At 37.6% G+C, this 11,391-nt stretch overlaps 1 protein-coding gene across 4 annotated transcripts in view; it reads left to right on the forward strand.

The window, feature by feature from the left end:
• Window positions 1–10,611, forward strand: part of LRCH3 (leucine rich repeats and calponin homology domain containing 3) — a gene marked incomplete at its 3' end in the record, with an annotated part of 107,557 nt that extends 96,946 nt beyond the window's left edge. For 2 of the 4 annotated variants that reach the window (XM_081085378.1, XM_081085379.1), the window contains 4 exons: window positions 1,822–1,940; window positions 2,779–2,916; window positions 3,609–3,686; window positions 10,486–10,611. In XM_081085378.1, the coding sequence (XP_080941504.1) occupies window positions 1,822–1,940; window positions 2,779–2,916; window positions 3,609–3,686; window positions 10,486–10,611 (461 nt within the window). Of the gene's footprint in view, window positions 1–1,821; window positions 1,941–2,778; window positions 2,917–3,608; window positions 3,687–7,580; window positions 10,265–10,485 lie in introns of those variants that run through there. The other 2 variants (XM_081085376.1, XM_081085377.1) reach the window with 1 other exon arrangement.
• Window positions 10,612–11,391: the final 780 nt, after the last annotated feature.

Below are 11,391 nucleotides of genomic sequence, written 5' to 3' on the forward strand. Positions count from 1 at the left end.
AAGCATGTACCCTTGACCAGAATCGAACCCAGGACCCTTCAGTCCGCAGGCCGACGCTCTATCCACTGAGCCAAACTAGCCAGGGCGCTGTTACATGCTTTTAAACTTCTACCCTAAGATGTCACCTTGGCAAGAGCTTCAGACTCTGCATTTATCTGTGATCTCGCTGACATTAAAGCAGGAGAATCTTGTTTGAACTTGTTGTTTTTAATTTTTTTAAATTGATTTTCAAGAGAAGAAGGGAGAGACAGACAGAGAGAAATGTCGATGTGGGAGATAACCATCAATTGGTTGCCTCCTGCACTTGTATCAACTGGTGATTGAATGTGCAACCTGGGCATATGCCACGACCAGGAATTGAACCCTCCACCTTTTTAGGTGTACAGGTTGACACTCCAAACAACTGAACCACACTGGCCAGGGCCTGAATTTGTTTTAATTAGAAAGTTTCTTGGCCCTGGCCATGTAACTCAGTTGGTTAGAGCATCATCCCAAAACACCAAGATTGCAGATTCATTCCCCAGTCAGAATACATCCAAGAAACAACCAATGAATGCATAAATAAGTGGAACAACAAATTGATGTTTCTCTCCCCCTCCCTCTCCCATCCCAACCCTTTCCCTCTCTCCTTTTCTCTCTCTAATGTAAACAGTTGTTGTTTTTTAAAGAGTTTCTTTATACCACCTAAAAGCAGGTTATAGTGTTTGAACAAATAAAATACTTTTTTTAACGCTTTAGAGAATGTTTCTCTTCCCTATATGAGCTCTCTTTCCGATTTTTTCTTTCTGTGTTCTTAAATGAATCTGTAAATTTTTTTTAATCTAGTCTCTTTTTTTGTGTGTGTTTTTTGTTTTTAGTTAATATGAAAAATTTCTGCCTGGTCCTAACAGAAGTTACTACCTGGAATTAAAAACAAACATTTCAAGTCCAAAACTACCTTTAATATAACTGATAGTTGCACTTGCAGTGAGATTTAAAATCAAACCAGAGACATACTGCTGATGAGATTGTAAATTAGTATGGAAAATTGTTTACATTATCTATTAATATTGAACATTTGTATAGCCTATAACTAGCAATTTTACCTTCTGAAATATGTATACATGTATACCAAAAGATATGTACAAAAAGATTCATATCAACATTTTTCATAATAGCTCCAAACTTAATGTCTATCAGTGATAGAATGGATTAAAAATTGTGGTATATTTATACAGTGGGATACCTTATAAGCAAGGAAGATGATCAGGTTAACATACACAACATGGATAAATCTTATAGTGTTTATTATAAGAAGACACAAAAGCATGCACACATAAATATAGTTTCATTCATAAAAAGTTCAAATATGGACAAAACTATTCTGGTGTTAGAGGAGTCAGGAAGTACATGGTTGGAACCTGTGGTGGTAGAAATAATCTTTGGGTACAGATGATAGCTTAGAGGAGCTACTGGGTGTTGGTAATGTTGCATTTATTTACCTGGTTGTGTCCACTTTGTGAAGATAATTCATTGCGGTGTTCGCTTATGATTTATGTATAATTTTCTGTATGTGTGTTGTTTTTCAATAAAAACATTATGAAGTGGACGTGATTAAGCAAAAGTAGTTTAGCCAAATGGGTAATGGACATTTGTTGGTTTTTTATACTATTCTCACTTTGATTTTGTATATTTAAAAATTAGTATAATGAATTTATTTTTAAGAGTTAATCCAGAAGTAGAAAGTGCTATACTTGAAAGAAAACTGTGATCAGGTGGATCAGAGTATTTTTCCAACACTGGCAAATCACCTTTCTGTCTTATATATTAATATTTTTTTAGGTCATGGTTCAACCCTTCTTTCATCTTCTGAACCTACCACTGATTCTACAGATCCCATAACAAGACAGAATACAAGGCAGAGAGAAGAAGAACTGGAATCAATAGATCAGCTACGGAAAGTGTGTACATTACCTTGAAATTACACTTTTTCATTATAATCCTGTAATCAATTATTTGTGACTTACAATTTCTAACAGAGTAAAGAAGTACCCATTGTATGATGAATGTAAAAGTAATTTTGCTATTAAAATTTCTTTCAACTGTTTACTTGGAAAATGAGATGGGTTTTTCTATAAAGCTTAGCTCTATAAAGCTGGCCCTACTCATTTAAAAATGTTTTCTGCTTCATGTAAGATTTCTTATAGGAGTAATAATAATTTATATGTATATACTCATATACATATCACACATCATTTATAGTATTTATTTTTTTATTTTGGAGTTAAAAGAGAATCTAGTTTTTTTGTTTATTTTTTTTAATCCTCACCTGAGGATATTTTTCCATTGATTTTTAGAGAGAGTGGAAGAGAGGGAAAGAAATATCGATGTGAGAGAAACACATCGAGTGGTTGCCTCCTGCACAAACCCCGTCCAGGGCCCAGGCCGGGAGGAGCCTGCAACTGAGGTACGTGTCCTTGATTGGAATAAAACCCAGGACCCTTTGGAATGCAGGCTGACACCCTATCCACTGAGCCAACCTGCTAGGGCTAGTTGTTTTTTTAATCAGAAACTTATGAATGATTTTCTCTTGTTTTATTTTGCACCACTATGTCCTGACTGCCATATATATGTAATTGATATCCTTAACCTATTGACTTAGATAGAAGGATAAAATAGGGATTATAAAGTTATTTGTGTTTAGTGATTTCTAAATAATTATATTCATTGTAATTCCATTATGTCCTGTGTGTCAGCCACTCTTCAGTTAATATATTACGTGTTTTCCTGTTCTTTTAGCATATTGAGTACCGTTTGAAAGTATCTCTGCCTTGTGATCTTGGAGCAGCTCTAACCGATGGTGTTGTTCTTTGCCATTTGGCCAATCATGTGTGGCCTCGATCTGTCCCAAGTATTCACGTTCCCTCACCAGCTGTAGTAAGTTTATTATGTTAAAAAATGTTGGTTATTCATCAGACATTTATTAAGTACAATGGCAGGCATTGTGCAGAATGCTAGAGATGCAAATATGAATAGTGCAGTCCCTGCCCCCCTACCCTTCTACTAGAGAAGAAAATGGGACACATAGACAATGACTTACAGCAGTGTGCTAAATGTTAGAAGAGAGGTCTGTAAGAGGTGTGCAATAGGAGTACAAAAAATGAATCTCTTATTTCTGCATAAAGAATTCAGGAAGGCCCTCCCAGAAGAGGTAAAATTGTAGGAATTCTGACATAGTATTTCTAGATTTGAAAGATAAGGAAGATCATGGCACATTCAAGGAATTTTAACTTGTTCAGATTGATCCTGCACAAGGTGTGGTTGCAAATGGCAGGAGATGTAGCTAGAGAGTTAAGGCAAAGGCCAGCACCTGTTTTTGTAATAAAATTTTATTGGAACACAGTCCCGCTTACTTGTTTATATATGTTACTTTTAGGCTATTAACAGAATTGAGTAATTGCAACAGATCATATGGCCCTCAAGACTAACATTTATTTGATCCTTTAAGGAAAAGTTTGCTGACTCTGATCTAGAGCATTGAGTTTATAAAGCAACTGGCAAGAATATTTTTAACATTAGCAAAATTTTTAAAACTTTGCTAGTAACATCATATTTTTCTTCCTTTACAGCCTAAATTGTCAATAGCAAAATGCAGGCGAAATGTGGAGAATTTCCTAGAAGCTTGCAGAAAAATTGGTGTGCCTCAGGTAATAAATTCATCATTTTTATACTGCTTAAATAGATGGCTATTATTTTCCTAAAATCTTTCAGAAATGCAAGTATCTATAACCTTAGAGGGCTAGCTTTGAACTAAACTGATCATTACTAACATGATTTTGTGTTCCTGGAGGCAATCAGTATACTTTGAGCAGTTTTCCTTAATAATTTCCAAGGACCAAGCAAAAAAATCGTACACATATAAATTTATTTATTTATTTTAAATCTTTATTATTGAAAGTATTACATATGTCCCCTTTTCCCCCCATTAACTCTCTCCAGCTCACCCCCACATATAATTTTAAATGTATTGTAATAACTAATGCTAAGTAATCAAAAACAGTTATTCTGACATTTTCCTAAACATACCCATTTGCTCTTTGACTTGTAATACATCTTCATGCATAATAGAGTCTGTGTTTCAAATAAGTGCTTCTTCGATTGAGAATGCTTGAGTGGGTTTCAAGTATTTTCACACTTGTAATACTTTTCTTACTTGTTTATTTTGAAATAATTTTAGACTTAGAGAAATGTTGCAAAAATATCTCAGAGAGTTATTGTGTACACTTCACCCAGGTTCCTCTACTGGTCACATCTATATAAACATAGTACGCATCCAGACTAACACACACTGGGACAGTGCTATTAACTGAATTACAGATTTTGTTCAGATTTCCCTTTTTCCCACCAAGCTCTAAAACTTTGGAATTTAGCATTTAGCACCCAAGAGGCCGTTTCTAGGCTCTTGTACTACTATTGAGATTTATTGCCTCTGACTTCCTCAGTCACAGCTTTATTGCCTTTAATAGTACAAAAAATTAAACTTTATAGATGTGATTAAGGGATATGAACTTGATACACATTTTATTCATTTTATCCTTTTAAAAACAATTATGTACCACCAACTAAGCATGATACTCTTAAGAAATATAATATTTAGGGAGAGATCAACCAAAGGACTTATATGCAAGCATATAGGCCTAACCAATAGACGCAGACAACAGGGGGGTGGGGGCATGAGCGGGGGATAGGGGGTAACATGGGGATAAGGACACATATGTAATATCTTAAACAATAAAAAATATATATTTATTAAAAAAGAAATTAATATTTAATGAAATTAAATTTATAGAAATAAACACCTTGGTAACATTTTATACGTTTTTTTCATTAACCACAGTCATTACAGTTCCTGTCATCATTTTCTCCTTCAAGGAGAAAAACATGATTCTTCTATCTCCTTAATCAGAAATCCAGTATTGGCCCCAGACTCAACGATTCCACTCTTTTTCTTGAAGTTAAGCCCTTGTCCTAATAGCTTTCACAACAGTGACTCTTTTTTTACCCAGTTCACCATTCCTGTCTCTTCACTAGCCATGACTCGCGAAGGGTTCAGCATCACTTGTCCAACGAGCAGTTTTCTCTTTCAGCTCCATAGAGCGTCTGCAGAAGTCAGTGTGTTTTTTCCTCCTTTTATTAAGTAGATCGTGATTCTACTATGTATTTTTCACTTTTATCTTTTGTGGGTTTTTTTAAGAATTATAAAATGAAAGAATTGAAATATGTTTGGTGGTAGTTAGCAAGGACCTTTAATTGCTATATGAACAAATTCAAATTTTTTTTCCATTTTCATAGTTTCCTAAAGGCTCATCATCTCATAGAACAAACCTTTTTTTAATGTATTAATAAGTTTTCTAAACGAATAGCATGCATTTTCTCCATATTAACAAGCAGGTTCTAATACTCAGATGTTCACATTAACATTCAGTGCTTCCCTTTTGTCTACTAAATATGTTCCTGCCTGGTCATCACATTACACAAGCATGTCCAGTACCTGCCTGCTTACATGCCATCATGTCCTGAACAAAAGAATGTCATGGGTTGGCACAGGGAATGGCAACCAGAGAAAAGATATGAGTGATTAAAGAGAGCATACATAGAAGAATGCAGAAAATAGCCCTAAACAGCAAGACATGTTAGTAGAATTAACCTATGTCAAGCCTTTTGAAAATACTGTGTTTACCAGTGTTTATAGTCATGGGACCTGTATTCTGGGCTTTATGGAACCATCATCTACCTCAGATTTAAAGTGCACACACTGAAATTCTTCAGAATGTACCTGCAATCAGTGAAATACAGAGTGCCTTAAAGCATGCATTTAATTCAGCATTTGCCAAGCAGTGGTGAATAGTATTTATTGTGGGCCAGGTTGTCCCTATTCCTACCAGAACTGTGCTATTTGAAGTCAGGAGGTAGAAAGCAATATAATTTTAAAATACTGGATGGTTAGAAAGGGTTTCTTATCCTTCCTCTCCCTCTCTTCCTCACCAGAAGGGGGAAATGGACATTCCACATAGGCCACCTCTTCCTCTTCTCTGCCTCTACTCTCTACCACCACCGCCACCACCCCCACCACTTTTAGATGGGTTCCTGTTATGCTGCAACTTCTGCTAAAAAAAAAAAAATGAGTCATTTGCTTAGAACAAAGTGAAGGAAAATGAATGAATATACAAACTCATAGGTTCAAATAGCATTCTCAGGCCCTTCTGCTAAGAAGGAAAGAGAAAGCCTTTGCCTCCTCCTCTTCCTCGGTTTCCCCACTTCTGGATGCTCTGAATTACTGCACATCCCCATTTATCTGTTTGACTTGTAAAGAAAATCAGGGATGTAAAAATGATCACCTTTGTATAATGTAAAATTTAATATTATAAATATTATCAGATTCTATGTATAAAAGGCAATTTCCCTTCTCAATATAATTTCAAGTGTTTACAAGGTAAGTTATGAATAAAATATTAAAGAATAAGGTGACTATGCCCTAACCGGTTTGGCTCAGTGGTTAGAGCGTTGGCCTGTGGACTGAAAGGTCCCAGGTTCAATTCTGGTCAAGGGCATGTACCTTGGTAGCGGGCACATCCCCAGTAGGGGGTGTGCAGGAGGCAGCTGTTCGATGTTTCTCTCTCATCGATGTTTCTAACTCTCTATCCCTCTCCCTTCCTCTCTGTAAAAAATGATTAAAATATATATTTTTTAAAAAGAATAAGGTGACTATTAAAAACTTCTGATAAGATTGGGCATGTGGGTATTTTTTTATTACTTTGCTTTTATTAGATATGTTACATTTGAAAAATTATAGTGGGTGATAAAAATTTCTATGTGAGTTCAATATCTTGTGTACTAAAATTATTATATGTTACATGTTGAGTATTTTCTTACTATCATGTCCAGTGATATGTTTACTTATTTAATTGCTTCATCTATGAACTGGAGGGTTTGGGTAATCTCTGAGACCTTTGTGGTGTAGCTTCATTTTGCACATATTAGTGAAGACTTGATTAAGATGGGCTCGCCTTGGTTTTAGAGGAACACCAAATCATCCAGTATACCTGACCAGCTAGTGAATTTCTCTGATTATTAGGCTTTCCTCCTTTTTTGAACCTTCTCAATTTACCTGGCTTTCTCTGAAAACTTCTCTCTCCTCAGCCTGCTCCCAGGTTTTGTTCATGTTTTCTGAGAAACCTATTTTTTTTTGTTATTGAGGAAGAATGATCTGAGAAAGAGGTTCCCTCATGAAGCCCTCACTGCTCTCAGACCTCCCTCAGCCAGCAGCCAGTGCTGTTCATGTATCCTGAATGTTCACACCAGTCACCATTCCAGCCAATTTTATTCTGCTATTTTGTAGTAAAATCAAACTCAGCACACAGAAGGTGTCTTTGTAGCTTTGTTTTTCAGCATTTTTTTTTCATTCGTCATAGTAAAAAATGTTAGATGTGTTTCAGTGAGAATGATTGTGAGATGATCATATTGAATTCTATACTCAAATCTGTATTTCCGATCCACTGACTTTGTTTTTCTGTTTCCTTTCCTGCTCACACTTTGGACAGGACAATCTTTGTTCCCCTTCTGACATCCTTCAGCTAAACCTCAGCGTTAAAAGAACGGTTGAAACACTACTTTCTCTTGGGGCTCATTCAGAAGAATCCAGTTTTGTCTGTCTGTCTATCCAGCTTTTGGGTTTTGTGGCATTTTATTGTATTTTAATGTTAACTCTCTGTATGCTTTATTACTGGACCTTCCCCCTCTAGCTGAAAGATTGCATTCCAGTGGTTTTTCACCTCATTCCTGGGCTTGGTAAAGGAGGTTTGTTTCTCACTCAGAAATATTTACATATGTGCTTTTATTTTCCTGGCCATCGAAGAATTAACCCCTAAAGTAGATAAATCCTTTCCTCATATGTCCAGATGAGCAGCCCATCACTTTAGTCAGTAAGCATTTATGGAGACTAACGAAGAGTAAAAGACCAGCATTTTTTCTCCTGATTATTCATCCATTCTCCTGGCCTGTGGCCTTGTTTCTGTTAAGTGCTGAAGTGTTTCTACTAATACAGTCTTGAGCCTGTCTTAGAATATGACTAAGAACTTTAGTTCCAAAGGACATAATAAAATTCCCATCGGGCTGTTTTCCGTGCCTGACACAGCTTTAAATGTTGAAATTGTGAGTTGCCGAACCTCTTCAGCAGATGCTCATACGGAAAGTAGCTGTACCCTTTCTGGTTTGTAGGGCCTGTGCTCACTTAAATCTCTGCACTGAACTGTGCCCTGAAGTCTCCCTTTTGGTTGTCTGGGCATCTGGAAGGCACTAGCTATTTAACCTTAATAATTTTAATTTGATCAGCATGGTCAGTCCAAAATCATGTAGCTTCTCTAGATTGCTATTCTGAGCCTAGTGTATACATTTTAAACAGTACACAACAACCAAATGATCTAGAGCTGACTGCAGGGGTAGGCAGCTGTCCAGATTTACTATGTGTTTATCTTTAGTTGAGCTTCATTTCTAGAATCCTATTGAGAATTTAAAGTCAGAATTTATGTAATTCCCAATACCATTTGAACCATCTTACTAGGTGAACTTGTATTTATAGGCTGTAGAGGAGATTGTATCTGAACAGTAGGTAAAGTATTAGGCAGCAGTCTCTGTTCTGTACCCAAGGCAATGAATAGAGTCGTTTTAGAACATCCTGTAGAAGTCAGCCTGGAGGTTTGATTGCTTTCAGTTTCTTCTATATTAAATGAGACAGTTACTTACAACTGTTTACTGTTGGTGCTGAAACATTGAACACTGTGTTGGAAACTTTAGTTTAAATAGTAGTAGTGCCTTCCAGAGTTTGGGGGAGGGGAAGTGTCAGATGTTTCTGAGTCAGAGATCATTCAGTTCTGTGGAATTTTGTCCTTCTGAAAAAATACCTGATAAAAAACACATTGTCTCATGTGTGGTTTGAAGGGCGTAATTGTGCATTCTTTTCAGAACACATGGGTTCTCTGGGCCAGCTGGAAGGTAACTAACTGCATCTGGAAAGCACAGCCTCTGAGGACATGTCTCAGTCACATGGTGCACAGGCCGCAGGGCATTCAGAGAAGAGGACAAGGAACTGGCCTCAAAGAGACTAGGTCTCTGCCAAGAGCAAAACCCTGAAAGTTCATTTTAAGCATAGATAGCCTATGCCTGCAGTTGTACTCAAAGTATTTATACAAAGTTGATCATTTAAAAGAGCAAAAGATTGCAGTTACCTTTTTCTTTTTTATCTGGTAAGTATTTTTTTAAAAGAAAGAAGCATATAAGGACCAATAATTGCTCAAAATAAATACTTGCTATATTTTTTATTGCAACTGACTTTGTAAAACTTCCTAATATAGTGCTAATGAAAAGCTGATAAAAGTTCAGTTATCTTTTTTAATAAGTATGTATAATTTCTTTTTAATGAAACCAGAATTCCACTTCCTGTCCAGTTTCTTCCCATAATCCCTGCCTGGTATAAAAGCCCTGGTTTTCACAATCAGGACTATAATGCAGAGAGTAGGCATCCCTCTAGCGCAGCCTGAGTGATGGCATCAATAATCTCGCATTCCTAGTGTGTGTGATGGCCAAAGTGCTTTCTCCTACAGGCTGAGCCAGCCGTGGGCAAACTACGGCCCGCGGGCCAGATCCGGCCCGTTTGAAATGAATAAAACTAAAAAAAAAAAAAGACCGTACCCTTTTATGTAATGATGTTTACTTTGAATTTATATTAGTTCACACAAACACTCCATCCATGCTTTTGTTCCTGCCCTCCAGTCCAGTTTAAGAACCCATTGTGGCCCTCGAGTCAAAAAGTTTGCCCACCCCTGGGCTAAGCCATCTGGTATAACTTGTAATCTTTTCTCTTTCACCTGCCTGGTTTGACTAATTTGCATTGCTCTTTTATTTATTAGAGATAAAGATGTTGCTTTCACTCCATAGTATTCTGCTTATCCTGTTGTTTGTGTAAGTGTATGTAACATGTCCATTTTCTATTTTGCAAAACAATCTTATGTACTGTTAGTTGTGTTAATAAAGTGATAGTGTCAGCCGAACCGGTTTGGCTCAGTGGATAGAGCGTTGGCCTGCGGACTCAAGGGTCCCAGGTTCAATTCCGGTCAAGGGCATGTACCTTGGTTGCGGGCACATCCCCAGTGGGGGGCATGCAGGAGGCAGCTAATTGATCTCTCTCATCGATGTTTCTAACTTTCTGTCCCTCTCCCTTCTTCTCTGTAAAAAATCAATAAAATATAAAAAAATAAAATAAAGTGATAGTGTCAGATATCATCTCTGTGTACCTCATATTAACAGAGGTCATTTTCCCAGGTACTGACTTTTCACATTTCAGTTGATTATTATTATAAGAGAAGAGATGCTTTTTTTTTCTTTTCAGTTCTGTGATGTTCATCCTACTTTCTTTTGTGTTTGTTTTTATGTCACGTTTTCCCATTTCAGGAGCAATTATGTTTGCCTCTCCACATTTTAGAAGAGAAAGGTTTGAGCCAGGTTGCAGTGACGGTCCAGGCTCTCCTGGCACTGGCCCCACCCAAGCAGCCGCAGCACCAGTTATCTGCTGTTTAAGGACTCCCAGCACTCCGGGTATTGCCTGGCCAAAACGGAACAGGACAACACCATCACGCTGCCAGCCGTCTGCTTAAACAGAGCTCTAGCATGTTCTTAAAAGGGACTGTTTCCATGATTCCTAACAGGAATATTTTGCTTCATTTCTCCATTTTAGGGGAGGTTATATCCATTTCCATTGAATTGTTTTTGAAGACCCGGTTGGTTTTCACAAATGAAACGTAATCCTGTCATTGCTGAGAACCAACACTGACGCCTAACTTGGCTGTGCTTTCCTGGAGTGAAGGGTTTCCCCGCACACCAGAGAGCTTCTCAGAGGATAGTTCGCTCTCCTGAAGGCACAGACAGGCTGTTACCTTACCTGTTCCCAAGACGTCTAGCGCACTGGTTTCTAAACTTGGTTGTTCAGTAGAGTCTCCTGGAGCATTTGTTAACATTCAGGTCCTATTCAGTAGCAGGGGTCCTGAAACTGCGGCCCGCGGGCCACATGCGGCCCGCCAAAAACATTTATCCGGCCCGCCGGGTGTTTTTGCCGCCGCTGCCTGTTGCTTAGCAGCCGACTAGTTTTTTTTTTAAACTATAGTCCGGCCCTCCAACGGTCTGAGGGACAGTGAACTGGCCCCCTGTTTAAAAAGTTTGAGGACCCCTGCTAGAGTCTAGTACGGCCTGGGTATTTGCATTTTCAACAAACATTCCAGGTATTTCATGTAGTAGAGACAACCGTTCCAAGCTAGATATTTGTATGATTGGGGGAAGTAATGACTCCACTGTTTTTCAGCC

This window comes from Myotis nattereri (assembly GCF_964212035.1).
Source record: "Myotis nattereri genome assembly, chromosome: 3".
Lineage (NCBI taxonomy): Eukaryota > Metazoa > Chordata > Mammalia > Chiroptera > Vespertilionidae > Myotis > Myotis nattereri.